General features: G+C 45.9%; 1 protein-coding gene across 1 annotated transcript; it reads left to right on the top strand.

Moving 5' to 3' along the window:
• The first annotated feature begins 532 nt into the window (after positions 1 to 532).
• LOC126085373 (cytochrome P450 2A13) lies at positions 533 to 8,361 on the top strand. The gene is made up of 9 exons (XM_049900690.1): positions 533 to 725; positions 998 to 1,160; positions 2,300 to 2,449; positions 2,676 to 2,836; positions 3,788 to 3,964; positions 5,805 to 5,946; positions 6,736 to 6,923; positions 7,445 to 7,586; positions 8,132 to 8,361. Exons 1-9 carry the CDS (start codon positions 546 to 548, stop codon positions 8,311 to 8,313), a joined length of 1,485 nt encoding a protein of 494 aa, XP_049756647.1. The 5' UTR covers positions 533 to 545; the 3' UTR covers positions 8,314 to 8,361.
• Positions 8,362 to 17,368: the final 9,007 nt, after the last annotated feature.

Genomic DNA, 17,368 nt, shown 5'->3' with positions numbered 1-17,368 from the left:
TGCTGGGCTCTCAGGAACTCCACATCCACAACCATCAGTCCTTCCTCATTCCAAGACCCTCAAATCCATGTCCCTGGAATCTCCCCTCCAGAGACCCTTAAATCTACATCTCTTATTACAAAAAAAAAAAATCCACAGCCACACATCCTGTCTCACTCCAATACCCTTGAATCCATATCTTTGGAGTCTTCTCTTTTGAGACTCCTAAATCCATCCTGAGACTCCAAATGCAAAGCTGAGGGGCTCCCCTGTGCAGATGCACCAAAACATTCAGTTCTGGAGTTTATTTCCTCTCCCCCAAAATTTAAAGGCCCTGGTATTACAAATTCAGTCTTGGGTCCCACTCCCTGTTAATCTGCCCTGAGTTTCTCCTCCTCCCTTGCTGGCTGTGTCCCAAGCTAGGCGAGATGCAGGGTGGGAGGTGTAAGTGGGAGGGGAAATGAGATAATTACATAATCAGGACCAAAGTCCACCCCTCTCCCCAAGTAGTATAAAGGCAAATCACCCCAAGCCATCCATATTCGATCATCACTCTCACTGCCACCATGCTGGCCTCAGGGATGCTTCTGGTGGCTTTGCTGGCCTGCCTGTCTGTAATGGTCTTGATGTCTGTCTGGCGACAAAGGAAGCTCTGGGGGAAGCTTCCCCCTGGTCCCACTCCCTTGCCTTTCATCGGGAACTACCTGCAGCTGAACACACAGCAGATGTACAACTCCCTCATGAAGGTGTCATGAGGCAGGGCGATGGGTGTAATGGGGTCAGAAATGGGGAAGACTTTGTGGTAGGGGACTGACCAAACTGGACCAGAGTCCTAGGACAGGGGAGTTTTGAAGGTTCCATATCAGGGGCCTAGCCCGGAAAAACCAGATGTTGGGATGTTCAGCCACTTCACTGTTAGAACCTGGGGAAAATGGACCCTAGTTTCCAGGGTCTGGGTACAGGGCCAGGTCAGAAGTAGGGGCTCCTACCTCTAACCACTCTCACCCACCTCCACCAGCTCAGTGAGCGCTATGGCTTGGTGTTCACGGTCCACTTGGGGTCCCGGCGGGTTGTGGTACTGTGCGGATACGACGCTGTGAAGGAGGCTCTGGTGGACCAGGCTGAGGAATTCAGTGGGCGAGGCGAGCAGGCCACCTTCGACTGGCTCTTCAAAGGCTACGGTGAGGAGACCCCGGTAGGGATGTGGTCAGGCAGACCCAACGGCCTCAGTTTCCCCAGCTTCTCCCCTTAACTAACCTGCCCATTCCAGAGAGTGGCAGGCCCCTCCCTCAGGTCTTTTGGCTCCCCATCCCTGCTCCCTGTGGCCTCTCCCTGGTCTGTCTCTAACCTGTTTTACAGTTTCTGTGGTTCCATTTCTCCCTGCCTCTCTCTGTCTTTATCTCCCTGTTTCTCTCTCAAAAGATGTCTCTTCTTTCTGTGTATCTCTCCATCTTTTAGTAGAATCTCTTGGTATTTCTGTTTGGGAGCCCCGGACCTCTGTATAACCCATAGCTATTGAGTGGATTCCAACTCATAGCGACCCTATACCTTTGTCTTTCTCTGCTTCTGTATTCTCTAGTGTTTCCCTGCCTCTTTCTCTCTCCTTCCTCTGTCTTAGGATCTTACACTAAGATCTTAGGTGGGGCTGGATGGAAGTATATATCTAAGTTTTCAGGTGGGTTAAGTGTGAGGGTATCTGTCCACGAATTTAGGGGAGATTGATTGGGGCGTACATCAAGGTCTTCATCTATTCAAGTGAGGTTGGGTTGATTGATACCTGTCCAGGTGTTTAGGCACTCAGGTAGGCTAGGTTCGAGACACTTGTCCACATATTTAGGTATTTAGAGGATTTGGATTGGGGACTTTCTGCTTCAAAACCCCTGTGTCTGTCTCCTGGTAACAATTGCCAGACCCTGTGCCTCTGTTTCTCTCTCCCTAATTTTTTCTCTTTTCCAGCTCAGTTATAGAATTCTTCACAATTTTATTTCAACCTCTCAGCTCTCCACTATTTCATTTCTCCTCTTCCTCTTTCTGCCGCTCTCTCTTCAGGCAGGAATCTCTGTATATTTCTGTTTCTGTGTTATCTGTCTGGCCTTTCTGTCTCTCTCTTCTGTTTCTCTTCTTCCAACTCGGTCTCTCTCTTTCTGCATCTCTCTGTCTCTGACTCAGTTTCTCTCTCTCTTTCTAGTTTGTGGCTCCGTGTCCTTTCTCTGGCTCTGTGTCTGCCTCTTTCTCCCCAACTCTCAGAAGTCGTCTGGGCTGGTCTGTGCCCTGTCCCTGTCCGTCTCTGACCTAGACACCCCTGTACACCCCCCTCCAGGAGTGGCGTTCAGCAACGGGGAGCGAGCCAAGCAGCTCCGGCGCTTCTCCATCACCACGCTGCGGGACTTCGGCGTGGGAAAGCGTGGCATTGAGGAGCGTATCCAGGAGGAGGCCGGCTTCCTCATCGAGACCTTCCGGGGCACGCGCGGTACATGGAGACCCGTTAGTGCTCGGGATGGAGAAGGGAAAAACCCAGCGGGAAGGACCCGTGCGCTCTGGCCCAAGCAGGGAACAGGTTGGGGAAAGGAGTCCAGACTCCCAGCTCTGGGGCCTGATCACTTCAGTGACCTTCTGGAATTCTCAGACTGGCATCAGATCCCAGAGTTGACTCCCCAACCCCCTCTTCCTCCTTCCTCCACTCCTCCCCTCCCCAGGCACCTTCATTGATCCCACCTACTTCCTGAGCCGAACTGTCTCCAATGTCATCAGCTCCATCGTCTTCGGAGACCGGTTTGACTATGAAGATAAAGAGTTCCTTTCACTGCTGCGTATGATGCTGGGAAGCTTCCAGTTCACAGCTACCGCTACCGGACAGGTAACCGTCTCTGCCAGGCACTACCATGCCTCTAGCACAACCTGCCAGCTGCTCCCCCACACAGAGGCAGGTACTCCTCCTCAAGATAGCCCCTACTCAAAACCAGCCCCACTCCTGGAAAACTGAACAGTTGTGCCAGAACTCAGGAGAAGTCCCCAATACCCAGGCTCCAAGGACACCTGGATATCTCAACATAAATGCCCTCAGCACAGCTCTCTCCCTAGGTGTTCCCAGTTCAACTTACCTTAATATCTAGCAGGTGCTGTCTACTCAGCTCACCTCCCAAATACCTAAACACCTGAATCCCTGGTGCTGCAAAATTTAGCCTACCCAAATCCTCTGACACTTATGCAGGTGTCCCCCACCCGAGTACCTAGACAGTGCCTTCCACCCAGTCTACTTAAATACCTGAACACCTGGACAGGTACCCCAATAAGACCCCTACACACCTGTACAGATTTCTCCTCAAGCACCCAAATAAATGTGTCCCAATCCAGCCCACTTGAACACCTACAGAGGTGCACCCTAGGCAGCCCACTTAAATATCTGAACACCTGAATAGGTACCCCTGAAACCAGTCCCACTTCACACATAAACACCTGTACAGAAGCCCCCAATCCAAATCCTCTAAATATCTAAATATCTGGACAAGTGTCTCCAACCTAGCCCACCTGAGTGCCTAAACACCTGGACAGATACTTACCAAACCAACCTCCCTTGAATATATGAAACCTGGATGTGTGCCCCAATCCATCTCACCTAAACTCTTGGGCAGGTACCCTCACACATAACTCACCTGTAAACTTAGACATACACTTCCATCCAGCCTCACCTAGATACCTGGACAAGTGTCTTGGACCCAGTACCTTCCTTTCCCTGAGAAAAAGTTCCTCTCCCATTGGATTCTGCCCACTGACTGCTGCCCTTCCTTTCTCCTCTCCCCATCTCCAGCTCTATGACATGTTCTACTCGGTAATGAAATACCTACCAGGGCCACAGCAACAGGCCTTTAAGGAGCTGCAGGGGCTGGAGGACTTCATAACCAAGAAGGTGGAGCAGAACCAGCGCACACTGGACCCCAACTCCCCACGGGACTTCATTGACTCCTTCCTCATCCGCATGCGGGAGGTGCATTCAAGCAGCCAGTGCAAATGATGCGGGGGAGGGTTGGTTTCCAAAGCCAGGCAGAGGGAAATCAATCTGGGGAGGAGCACAGAGACCCATTGAGACTAGCCCCTCATCACAATAATCCCCATAATCTTGATTATAATTAATCACCACTGCTCTATTGACTGAACTCTTACCCATGGCGGGACCTGTGCCTGTGAATCATAGTACACCCTCTCCTCACTTACTAACATGATTAGGTTCCAAAGACCGAGTCATTATGCAAAATCAGCATTATGCCAAAATGGAGGATGACCACATCAGATCACAAAATGGAGGATGACTACATCATTACATAACATTCAAATTACATCATTACCTAACTGCCAAATCACATCATTACATGACTGCCAAACCACTGAGAATCATGGTCCAGCCAAGGTGACACATAACCTTAACCATCAAAGTCAGCATTACTCTTGCCTCATACCTCAGCATGCATTACTGGTAGACACCCATCATTAATGTGCAAAATAGTTGGATTCTAGATTTTTTACTGTTGTCATAAATGAGAAACGTCAAGTAATGGGATAGTCAATAAATGAGGAAAAGGAATAGTGTAGTACTATTGCACAACCAGGTTGTCTGGGTGGCACAAGTGGTTAAGCACTGGGCTACCAACTGAAAGGCTGGTGGTTCAAATACACCCAGAAGCTCTTTAGAAGAAAGACCTAGTGATCTGCTTCCAAAGGTCACAGCCATGAAAACCCTTCTGGAGGGCAGTTATACTCTGAAACGAGTGGGGTCGAAATCAGTTGGAACTGACTGAGTGGCAACTGGATTTTTTTTTTTGGGTGGGGGGGAGCCAAAAAAAAAGAAAACCAAATCCGTTGCTGTTGAGTTAATTCCAACTCATAGCGGCCCTACAGGACAGAGTAGAACTACCACATAGAGTTTCCAAGGAGCATCTGGTAGATTCAAACTGCTGACCTTTTGGTTAGGAGCTGTAGCACTTAACCACTACACTGCCAGGGTTTCCTTCTGGCGGGGGAGGAGGGGTTTATTGCCCTACCAAATGCCAGTTGCTATTTTAAGTGTTTTATAGGATTTGCCTATTTAACACAACAGCTCCTTGAAGGATGTTCTGTTGGGACCCCAATTTTGCAAATGAAGAAACTGAGACCCAGGTTGCATAGTGAGTTGTCCGAAGTCACACAGCCAGGAAGTGGCGGAGTGTAGCTCAAATCCTAGGCTCCCGATTCTAAGGTTGGCATTTTCAGTCACCATGCTCTCTTACCTTCTGTACCCTGGTTAGCAGACACATCTCTGTGGACTGTGACCTGGCTTTACTATGTGATATTGGAAGGTCTTCATCCCCATCTGGTTGCCAGTCTCCCAACTCTGAGAAAGGAGATGGGCTTTAAGGAGTCTGAAGTTCAGGATAAAAGGATTAAAGGAGGAGAGCCTCCCACAATAAGCTTCAAGTTTTTTAGTGAAAGGAAGAAGATGCTGTTGCTAAAACTCTGTGTCTCTGAAAATTGGACTTTATCTCTGATGCTCTCTGACTCGGCCTATCTGGCCATCTCTGTCCCTCTCTCTTATGCAGTGTCCCTCTCTAGCCTTCTCTTTCTAAATGTTTCTATCATAAAAAGTGATAATTAAAGGCAGATAGTGAGCCAGGGAAACAGTGTGAGAGCTTGGAGACCAGAGAAAGCATGGTAGATCCATGTCCCTCTTCCCACTTATGGTCTGAAGAAATGAGACCTTAGAGATCTAAGTGAGGTAGGTCCGTAGAGAAAATCCCCAAAAGGCCCTTGAGGAGTGTGGAGTGGGCTCAGCCTGAAACCTCCTCTCCCCACAGGAGAAGAAGAACCCCAACACAGAGTTCTACATGAAGAACCTGGTGCTGACCACGCTAAACCTCTTCTTTGCGGGCACAGAGACCGTCAGCACAACCCTGCGTTACGGCTTCCTACTGCTCATGAAGCACCCAGATGTGCAGGGTGAGGCTAGAGGGAGCTTTACCTCGGACTCAAAAATTCTCTGAACCCACTACAATGCCCTCATCTCTCTCAGATCCCTGGACCCTCAGACACCCCCTGATACCCAGAAAACCAAAAAACCTGCTGCCATCGATTCGATTCCAACTTATAGAGACCCTATAGGACAGGGTAGGATTGCCCCATAGGGTTTCCAAGGAACAGCTGGTGGGTTCCAACAGCTGACCTTTTGGTTAGTTCCCAAGCTGTTAACCACTGCACCTCCAGGGCTCCTGCTACCCAGAGACAGGGGTGATATTCAGCTGATAGGCACCAGCTAAGTTTAAAACACTGAAAATGTCTGAACTGCTAGCTCTTGTGCTGAGCACAATGAGTACCAATTGCCCGCTACTCCAGTCCATCCCAGATCCCTTGCACCTTCTCTATGATTCTGGCACAAACAGCTCCCAGGGCCCTGCTCCAGCCACGTGGATGGTCTACATCCATGTCAAAGGTAGGCTGGATGGCAAAAACAGTTAACCATTTGACTAATAGCTGAGAGGTTGGTGGTTAGAACCCACCGAGAGGCACCTTGGAAGACAGGCCTGGCGATCTGCTTCCAAAAGGTCACAGCCTTGAAAATCCTATGCGAAAGTTCTACTCTGCACGAACAGGGTCGCCATGAGCTGGAATCAATCGAACAGCAAGTAACAATAAGAACGGCATCCATATCACACCAGTTTTAAATATTTCAACTATCCTGTCTGTCCTGAGACCTTTAGGTGCCTAAATGCATCCTCCCTCCTCCCCCAGCCAAGTTGCACGAGGAGATTGACCGGGTGATTGGCAAGAACCGTCAGCCCAAGTTTGAGGACCGGGCCAAGATGCCCTACACCGAGGCTGTGATCCATGAGATCCAGAGATTTGCAGACATGATCCCCATGGGGGTGGCCCGCAGGGTCACCAAGGACACCAAGTTTCGGAACTTCTTCATCCCCAAGGTGCTGCTCTGCCCAACCTTCCAAACCTGTGACCCCTGTACCCTTAGAAAATTTCCAGCCCATGTCCACTCCCTCAGTCAAAGACTTTCCCAACCACTTTCAGCCTTCCCATTCGGGAACTCTAATCCCTAATCCCTATATCTCCCTCAAACTTCCTGCCTTGGGAGACATGAACACATGTCCCTCAAACCTCTTGCCTCAGAAGACACAGACGCCATGTCCCCAAGCCTCCTGTCTTAGGAGACACGAACCCCATGTTCCCCAAAGTTTCTGTCTTGGGGAACATGACACCGCATAACCACCAAAATTCCTGCCACAGGAGACACAGATCCCATGTCCCCCAAACTTCTTGTCTCAGGGGACAAAAAATTCAAAGCCTGCAGAGTTCTTTGGAGGATCCTAACTTCCATGCCCCCATTTCTCTTCACTTTTGGCCCCCTAAATCTCCTGACTCCCATGTGCTTTCAGCATGCCCACCCCCCACTTGCCCTTAACAAATCCCCTTTTCTCCTCCCCACCAGGGCACAGAAGTGTTCCCTATGCTGGGCTCTGTGCTGAGAGACACCAAGTTCTTCTCCAACCCCCAAGATTTCAACCCCCGGCACTTCCTGGATGAGAAAGGGCAATTTAAGAAGAACGACGCCTTTGTGCCCTTCTCCATTGGTAAGAGACCACGGGCTGCTACCAGACCACCCCACATACCACCAGGGGCCTCCCTCATCCCAGTCAGTTCCTCTGAGGTATAGCCCAGCATCTTTCTCCAGCCCAGAAGTCCCTCTTAGAAGCTACCCTCGAGCCACCCAGCTGCAACCTCCCTTAATACCAAGCACCTGCACTCAGGCAAAAAGGAAGGGATGATCATACCGTTTCAGAAATGGGGGAAATGAAGGCCCACAGTGAGTCAGAAATTTGTCTAAGGTCATACAACAAAGACTCCAGATTCCTAAGAAGGATATGACGGTATAGCAGCCATATTTGGGAGAAAGCAGCATCTAAAGTTCCCATTGCTAGAGGCTGGCAGAGATCACCCCCATCTCATCTACAGGGGAAACTGAGGCTCTGAGAGGATTACAGTCTGCCCTGAAAGTCTCTCAGGCTACAATATCCAGCCCTTCCTCCCTGGGAGAATGTTGCTAGGACTCTGTAGTAGGGTGACGCAGCAGCAGTGCTGTCGCCTCACCTCCGGGCCTCCCACCTCACCTCTCCAGGAAAGCGGTACTGTTTTGGGGAAGGTCTGGCCAGAATGGAGCTCTTTGTCTTCCTTACCACCATCTTGCAGAACTTCTGCTTCAAGTCCCCGCAGTCGTCCAAGGACATCGATGTGTCTCCCAAACACGTGGGCTTTGCCACTATCCCACGAACCTACACCATGAGCTTCTTGCCCCGCTGAGTGGGCACTAAGACGGGGCCGGGCTAGTGTGAGGGACAAGTAGGGAGAGGGAGGGGTTAGCGGGCAAGGGTAGTGGGTGGGTGAGGCTAAAGGGGGACTGAAGGAAAAGGAAGGGGGACGGTGGTTAAGAAGACAAGAAGAAACAAGATGAGCTCTCTGTGTACACTTGCAAGAGACAGATCCTTCAGAGGTGGGATGGGAGGGAGGAAAACCTTAGAGCTATATTGTGGATAAAAATAATAATAACCACTATTATTTATTAAGCAAGTACTCTGTGTCAGCTCTGTGCTAAAAAGCCTTACATGCTCACATCACGTAAAGCTCACAAATCTACCCTATAGGGAACAGTGTCCATGCCCACTTTACAGGTGACACAACCGAGGTTCAGAAAGTTTAATAACCCTCCATCTAGGTCTCACAGAATGCAAGTCCTTGAACCCAGATCTGTGCAGGGATGGCTTGGCATAGTCTGAGTCCTTGAGGCAAATTCTAAAAAGGCACCACTTTCTCAAGTAAAACAACAACAGCTTAGCATATTATTACACAATCTGAACACCTCTATCAAGGGATTTTTCCATTGCTCTGGTGGGCAGCTGGCTAGCCTTCACTACACTCTCGCCCACTCATGAACACTTGGATGCCAATACATACTGTGTGCCCCCACCAGGTAAGACCACTGTATCCGGTTCAGAATTGGATAGGAAGACAGGAATCTGAACTCTTAATGAAGTGGGTGGGGGAGAGAAACACTTCCAGGGAATATGGGAGAACATTGGAGCATGGGCATGGCACAGGACCAGGCAGCATTTCTTTCTGTTGTGCATGGGATCGCCATGAGTCAGGGGCCGAGTCAACAGCAGCTAACAACAACAGCATTTGACAACCCAGTGTCAGAGTCAAACCACATCCACCCATGTGTAGGTGACTTTAAGAGGCTTCCAGAAACCTAGACTCGCGGAATCTTAGAACTGTGGAGAAACAAAACTTTCAAATCTTAAAACTGCAGAGTCCACAATTCAGAATCACAGAATCTCAGATTCCCAGAACCTTAGACTCAGAAACTTAGATGCTTGGAACCATTCGTGCTCAGAATTTTGGCATCAGGGGTTCCTCTGCACACATCTTTGAGAACTGCATTCCTGCCATAGCCAATTGTCAGTCCTCCAAGCTGAACGTTCCCTCTGAGAGAGAGTGGAGTGAGGAAAGTGGGAGCTAGAGCTAGCTGGGCTCTGCCAACAAGAGGCACCTCTAAGGGAAAATAGAATAGCTAGGAGATCTTTGCCCTACAAGGGGGGCGAGGAGAGGGAAGAGAAAGTAAATATTAACCCCCTTAATCTTCAAATTCACCCTGTGAAAGTAGAAAGCATGAGCATATCCAAGCATTATCGGATGCGCTGAGAGAAATTGCATTCCAGCCACCAACACCCAGTCACACTTGTACAAACAGGACCCTCTCAGCTTTGGTGCTCTGGAAGGGCCAACTCATCAACCCAGCAAAGACATCGAGCTGGGGGCTTGAGGGAACAGGAGCCTGAATTCTGGTCTAGGCTCTGCTAATAAGTTCTCGGATGTTCTTTTTCTGTTATCATTTTATTTTTAATTTTATTTATTTTGTTGGTGGTGGTGGTTGGCATTTCAAATCCACCAGCCACTCCTTGGAAACTCTGTGGGGCAATTCTACTCTGTCCTGTAGGGTTGCTATGAGTCGGAATTGACCCGACAGCAGCAGGAATGGGTTGCTGAAAATATACACAACAAAACATACTCTAATTCAACCATTTCTACATATACAATTCAGTGACATTGATTACATTCTTTGAGTTGTGCAACCATCCTCACTTTCCTTTTCCGAATTGTTCCTCCCCCATTAACATAAACTCACCACCCAGTACGTTTCCTATCTAATCTTTCAAGTTGCTGTTGTCAATTTGATCCCATATAGGAAGATTTTGAAAGAGCACAATGCTCAAGGGAGACATTCTTTACTAGTTAAGCTAAATTATTGTTTGGTTTTAACAAGACTTCAGGGAATATTTTTGGCTCAAGGTTTAAAGATTATCTCAGGGCAATAGTTTCAAGGGTTTGTTTAGCCTCCATGGCTCCAGAAATTCTGAATTCTATGAGAATTTGAAATTCTGTTCTGCATATTCCCCCTTTTGATAGAATCTTTGATCAAACTGTTCGGTAATGGCAGCCAGGTACCATCCAGTTTTTCTGATCTCATGGAAAAGGAGGCAGTGGTTCATGGAGACAAGTAGCCACACGTCCCATATCCTCCACCTATTCCTGACTCTCGTTCTTCTTCTGCTGCTCCTGCCTTTTCCGCTGAAATGAAGAGCTGTTGCTGTGATGATATTATTGTGCCTTGAATGACTGCATGCAAGCTTTTAAGACCACTTGGGTATTCTTTTTTGTGGGTGGGGGGAGTGCTTTAGGGTGAAAGTTTACAGCTCAAGTTAATTTCTCATACAAAAATTTATAGGCATGTTGTTATGCGACCCTAGTTGTAATCCCTATAATGTGACAGCACTCTTTCTTTCCACCTGGGTTTCCTGTGACCATTCAACCAGCTCCTGTTCCTTCCTGCCTTCTCATCCTGCCTCCAGACAGGAGCTGCCCATTTATTCTTGTATATCTACTTGAACTAAGAAGCACACTCTTCACATGTATTTTATGTTTTATAGTCCAGTCTAATCTTTGTCTAAAGAGTGGGCTACGGGAATGGCTTTAGTTCTGGGTTAACAGGTGGAATGGGTGGAGCCACCAATCCTTAGGCCCCTGAGGTGGGTAGGTAAGGACCCTAGTGTCAAATGTCACAAATCTGCCACTCGCCCCTAGCTGTTCCAATTGAAGATAGGCTTCAGGTATATACCCTGTTCTACTGTGCTAACGAGGGCCTTCGTGCATTAGTAATCATTTTAACAACCTAACTTTGGTCTTATTGATTTTTGTCTATTTTATGCTGCTTTCTATTTAATTACTTTCTACATTTTTTTTGTTACACTGCTTTTTTGTTTGATGTCTTTACTTTTTCATTTTAATAAGTTGAAACCTTAAATCATTAATTTTCAGTCTTCTTTTCTATTATAGACATTTGAAGCTAAAGCTTTCTCCGTAAACACTGATACAGTTGCTTGTCAAAGGTTCTCATGTATATTTTCATTATCATTTGGTGCAATTATGTTCTATTTTGACCCAGTGATCATTTAGAAGTATAAAGTTTAATATACAGACTGTTAGGAATTCTGTAACTATAATTTTGTAGTTGAATTCTAGCTTAATTCTATTGTGGTCGTGCTCTGAAATTTTTCATCTTTTGAAACTTTTTTAGGTAAGTATGAGATGGACTGACGCAGTGCCTGCAAAAATGGGCTCAATCATAGCAACGATTGCGAGAGTGGCGCAGGACTGGGCAGTGTTTCATTCTGTTGTGCAGAGGGTCACTATAAATCAGAACCAACTTGACCTAACAACAACAAGAATATATGACCTAATATATGGTTAATTTTGGTAAATTTTCAATGAGTTGTTGCAAGATAAACAACTAGTTGCTTTATAACAATCGAATGATCTACAAGAGGCAACATACCTCACACTGTGTAAAGTGCTGAATACATTAATTAACAAAGTAATTTATAAGTAGTAGGGTGTCAGAGCCCTGGCGGCCCAGGGGTTATGAACTAGGCTGCTAACCAAGAAGTTGGCACTTTGAATCCACCAGCTGCTCTTTGGAAGCTCTATTGGGCCATTCCACTCTGTCCTGTAGGGTCATTACGAGTCGAAACCGACTCAATGGCAGTGGTTGTGGTTTTGGTTTGGAATCAACACTCATGGCAATTTGCAGTTATTTGTGGATGTGTGCTGAGTGGTGATGAATTGGAGTCCCCCTATGAGCACATCCCCAGCTGAAGTCGAACAAACCTACTTGTTTAAGCTCTCATACTTAGTTTAAGCGCTCATATTTAGTGCCATTTTTTTTGCATATTTGTGCTTTGTTGTTGTTGTTGTGATCTTGCTATTTAAAATGGCCCTTGAAGGGTAGTCTTGAAGTGCTGTATAAAGTTCTCAACTGCAAGAAGGCTGCAATGCTCTTTACAAAGAAAATGCATGTGTTAGATAACATTCGTTCAAGCATGAGTTATAGCACAGCTGGCTATGAGTTCAGTGTTAATGAATCAAAGATACATTTTAAATAAATTGTCTTTAAACAGAAACACACATAAAACAAGGCTATATATTGATCAGCTGATGAAAATATTGTGAGCACAGACTCGCAGAAACCTAACCTATTATTTCCCCCAGGTGTGATGGTTCAGTACTCACTAATTCAGTGTGTGGGGCAACTTGATAGAAGACAACTACTAAGAATAACAAGAATTGACTGCAATTAATATAAACATTGCCAGTCTAAGCTGCCCTGAAGGCATGGGGGAAAAACAAGGCTCCAAGGATTGATGGAATATCAACTGAGATGTTTCAACAAATGGGTGCAGCACTGGAAGTGCTCGCTCATCTATGCCAAGAAATTTGGAAGATAGCTACCTGGCCAACCGACTGGAAGAGATCCATATTATGCCTATTCCAAAGAAAGGTGATCCAACTGAATGCCTAACTCATTGAACAATATCACTAATATCACACACAAGTAAACTTTTGCTGAAGATCATTCAAAAGCAGCTGCAGCAGTATATAACAGGGAAATGCCAGAAATTCATGCCAGATTCAGAAGAGGACGTGGAACCAGGGATATCATTGCCAATGTCAAATGGATCCTGGCTGAAAGCAGAGAATACCAGAAAGATGTTACCTGTGTTTTATTGCCTATGCAAAGGTACTGGACTGTGTGGATCATAACAAATTATGGATGATATTGTGAAGAATGGGAATTCCAGAACACTTAATTGTGCTCCTGAGGAACCTGTACATAGATCAAGAGGCAGTTATTCAGACAGAAAAAGGCGATACTGCCTGGCTTAATGTCAGGAAAAGTGTGCGTCATGGTTGTATCCTTTTGCCATATTTATTCAATCCATATGCTAAGCAAATAATCCAAGAAACTGGACTATATGAAGAAGAACATGGCATCAGGATTGGAGAAAGACTCATTAGCAACCAGCATTATGCAGATGACACAACCTTGCTTGCTGAAAGTGAAGAGGACTTGAAGCACTTAGTGATGAAGGTCAAAGACCACAGCCTTCAGTATGGATTATACCTCAGCATAAAGAAAACAGAAATCCTTACAACTGGACCAATAAGCAACATCATGATAAACAAAGAAAAGATTGAAGTTGTCAAGGATTTTATTCTACTTGCATTTACAGCCAACAGCCATGGAAACAGCAGTCAAGAAATCAAAAGACGCATTGCATTGGGTAAATCTGCTGCAAAAAACCTCTTTAAAGCATTAAAAAGTAAACATGTTACCTCGAACACCGACCCAAACCATGGTGTTTTCAGTCACTGTATATGCATTGGAAAGCTGAACAATGAATAAGGAAGACTGAAGAATTGATGTCTTTCAATTATGGTGTTGGTAAAGAATAAATAAATCAGTCTTGGAAGAAGTACAGCCATGAGGCTGCTTAGAAGCAAGGATGGCGAGACTTCTTCTCACATACTTTGGACATGTTATCAAGAGAGATCAGTCCCTGGAGAAGGACACCATGCTTGGTAAAGTAGAGGGTCATCGAAAAAGAGGAAGACCCTCAAGGAGGTGGACTGACACAGTGTCTGCAACAATGGGCTCAAGCGTAACAATGAGCGTGAGGATGGTGCAGGACCAGGCAGCGTTTTGTTCTGTTGCGCAGGGAGTTGCTATGAATCGGAGCAAAGTCGACGGCACCTAACAACAACAACAACAACATCTTTTACTATACCTTCTTTTGGTCTCTTCCCCAATTTTGAGAGCATTATTGGATTTATTGGGTTTTTCTCTACTCTTACCTTTTTTTTCCATATCAAATTTTTTGGAAATTATATACAATATTCTTATCGTCTTTTAAAACTTACTCATGCATACTTGACTTAACAAAACAATCCCAAATAATACAAGGACCTTAGAATCTGTAAATTCTGATGAACCCAGTCCTCTGTTTTATGTTTTTGTTCTCCATTATTTAATTCCAACTTGTATTCATACTCCCATAACTAGTCGTTTTATGCTTACTTTTTTACCCAAGCAATTCTGATCTGATATGTATAAGACATTATTCCTCGGTCTCTTCCCGTGTCTCTTTCTCTGTTTCTCACTTTCTGTTGGCTTACGCCTGTATCTCTGTTTGTACACCCCTGTGCTGCTTGCCTGTTCTCTTTCTGTCCAGGTGTCTCTCTTTGAGCTAGTGTCTTTTTCTCCCTCTGCCTTGGTTTTTCTGTCTCGGCTCCTTGTCTTTGGTCCTCCACTGTGTTTATGTCCCAGCCTGCCCTAAAAAAATCTGATTCCACCGCCTGGGCTTCCCTGAGGGTGAGGACAGAAGGAATTACAGCTCCTTGCCTTTCTCCAGGAAGAGTGTGACTTCCCTTCCCTCTTTCCCAAGGAATCATCCTCCTGCTTTTAACTCAGGCAGACCATGTTGCATCCATTCCAAAGATAAGTTTATTTGGAAATGAAACAAAAAGTGCAGAGAAGTCTGAGATGTAGACAACTTCCAGTCTCTGCAAGTGGCTAAAACAGAGGCATAGACTTCTTCCTAATTTCTTTTGCTGACTGTGGGTTGGTAAGTAACCATGGGAGATGGAGCATGTGGAAGACCAAGTTGGTGTGTGTGTGTATGTGGGGTGGTGGGGGCGGGAGGTTGAAAGCAAGAGGGATACAGGGGAAATAGAGTGTGACAAAGAGAAGCACTGCCAGCCACTATGAATTAGATCTTAGGGCATGTGCAGGCACATCTGGAAGGACCACAGCAGCCTGCTGGTGGCCAGAGCCGATTGGGGTCAGGTTGATGTCCTTGGGGGCCCCCAGTGGCTAAAGTGAGACGCTGTGCCGGATGGCCGTGAGGTAGTGGAAGAGCTCTCGGCAGCAACTCTCCCAGGCACTTCTGACTCCCTCGAGTAGGGGTGGGGTGTGAGTTGAGGTGGTAGATGAGATGAGAGGTTAAGTGGCTTGCTGAAGGTCACACAGCTAATTAGCTGTGATGCAAACCCTGTAGGTTTGGTTTCGGCATCCAGGTTCTTAGCCACGGACGTCCTATCTATAGTCATTCTGAGGTATAGTGTGCACACAGTATGCAATTCTGTGTTACCTCTTACAGTTATACTATTTTTTTCTGCTACTATGTAAATACCAAGTTGCTTATTTTTCGTGTAATTTGTTACACAGTAATAACTAATACAGCCATATTTTCTTGCTTCTTTGCTTGCTTGGCAATTTTTGATACTAGACATTACTGAGTGCTGGATATGTTTGTATTTTTATATGTAGTTTTAAACTATTATGGGATATAGTGGAGTTACTTGGAAACACTTGATTCTTTTGAAACTTACTTATAAGGTTTGTTAGATGGGACTAGAGTATGTTTTACTCTAGAAATAATTTTGGACGACTACTGAGAGATAATACCCTTCTGACTACTCTACCAGTTGCCCCATAAATGATGACGTTTTCAACTCTGTAAGGGGAAGCATGAAATGTTCCCAGCCTAAGCAAGCTATGAGGATTGTTCTCTCTGCTTCTTTTGGATGGATTTCTTCACTCCTTACACACACATGCTAATCAGTCTTAGCTGCACCAGAGGCAGACCCTCTGCAGATCTCCCGAGCTCTCAGTCTGTGCAGCTCTCTCCTTCATGGTAGGCTTCTCTGACAACTCTAGCCACCTTGGCTTCCCTGGACTCCTCAGCTCTGTTTACTCAACACAGGAAGACTTTGGGGCTTCACCTGGGTTCCCCTTCCTTGTGCTGCAGCTTGGAAACTGTCTATTGGCTACTGTCTACAGGCAATAAGTTGGGACAATTATAGAGATCAGCTTATTTGTTTCTCCTCTCTCAGGCTCATTTTCCTATGATGCCTGTGGTCAAATGACTGAAGAACATTGTTTCACGTATTTTTAAAACATTTTTAATTGATTTAAGTGATCCAAGATAAAACTTGTCTCTGTTACCCCATCTTGGCCAGAAGCAAAAGTCCCATAAGTGCTATGTAAGTGATTACCATTACTGTTAACTCTTTTCCTTGAATCCGTACCCAGAATGGTGTGGAAAAGCACAGATTTTGACTTGGCTTTGAATCTTGGCTCCTCCACTTCCTGACTGTGGCCTTGGGGAAATGATTTAACCTCTCCGGGTCTCAGTTTCCTCCTCGGTAATAGTACCCATCTGTCTTAGTCATCTAATACTGCTATAACAGAAATACCACAAGTGGATGGCTTTAACAAAGAGAAATTTATTTTCTCACAGTCTAGCAGACTAGAAGTCCAAAATGAAGACATTGGTTCTAGGGGACGGCTTTCGCGTCTCTCTGTCACCTCTGGAGGACAGTCCTTGTCATCAGTCTTCTCTTGGCCAAGGGGTTTCTCAGGCACAGGGACCCTGGGTCCAAAGGACGTGTGCTCCTGCTCTTCATTCTTGGCGGTATGAGGTTCCCCATTCTCTGCTCACTTCCCTTTCCTTTCATCTCTTATAACATAAAAGGTGGTGCAGGCTATACCCCAGGGAAACTCGCTTTATGTTGGATCAGGGATGTGACCTCAGTAAGGATGTTACAATCCCACCCTAATCCTCTTTAACATAAAATTACAATCACAAAATGGAAGACAACCACACAATACTGGGAATCATGGCCTAGCCAAGTTGACACATATTTTGGGGAGACATAATCCAATCCATGATACCATCCTAAAGGCTTATGGCGAGGATGGAATGATCTGGTATGTGTGAAGCATTTAGCACACTGTATGACTTATACTAAGTGCACATTATTAGTGGGCTTTGTAGAGATAATGTCTTAGATGTAAATTACATTGGTTGAGTGTGGACTCTAGTTAGACGTGGGTTTGAGTCCTGATTTCCCCACTTAGCAGCCTTCTGACTTCAGGATAGTTATTTAAATCTCTCTTTGC

This window comes from Elephas maximus, chromosome 11 (genome assembly GCF_024166365.1).
Source record: "Elephas maximus indicus isolate mEleMax1 chromosome 11, mEleMax1 primary haplotype, whole genome shotgun sequence".
NCBI classification, from domain to species: domain Eukaryota; kingdom Metazoa; phylum Chordata; class Mammalia; order Proboscidea; family Elephantidae; genus Elephas; species Elephas maximus.
Note: the sequence above shows the minus strand (reverse complement) of the source record. Positions and strands in the feature narration are given on the sequence as shown.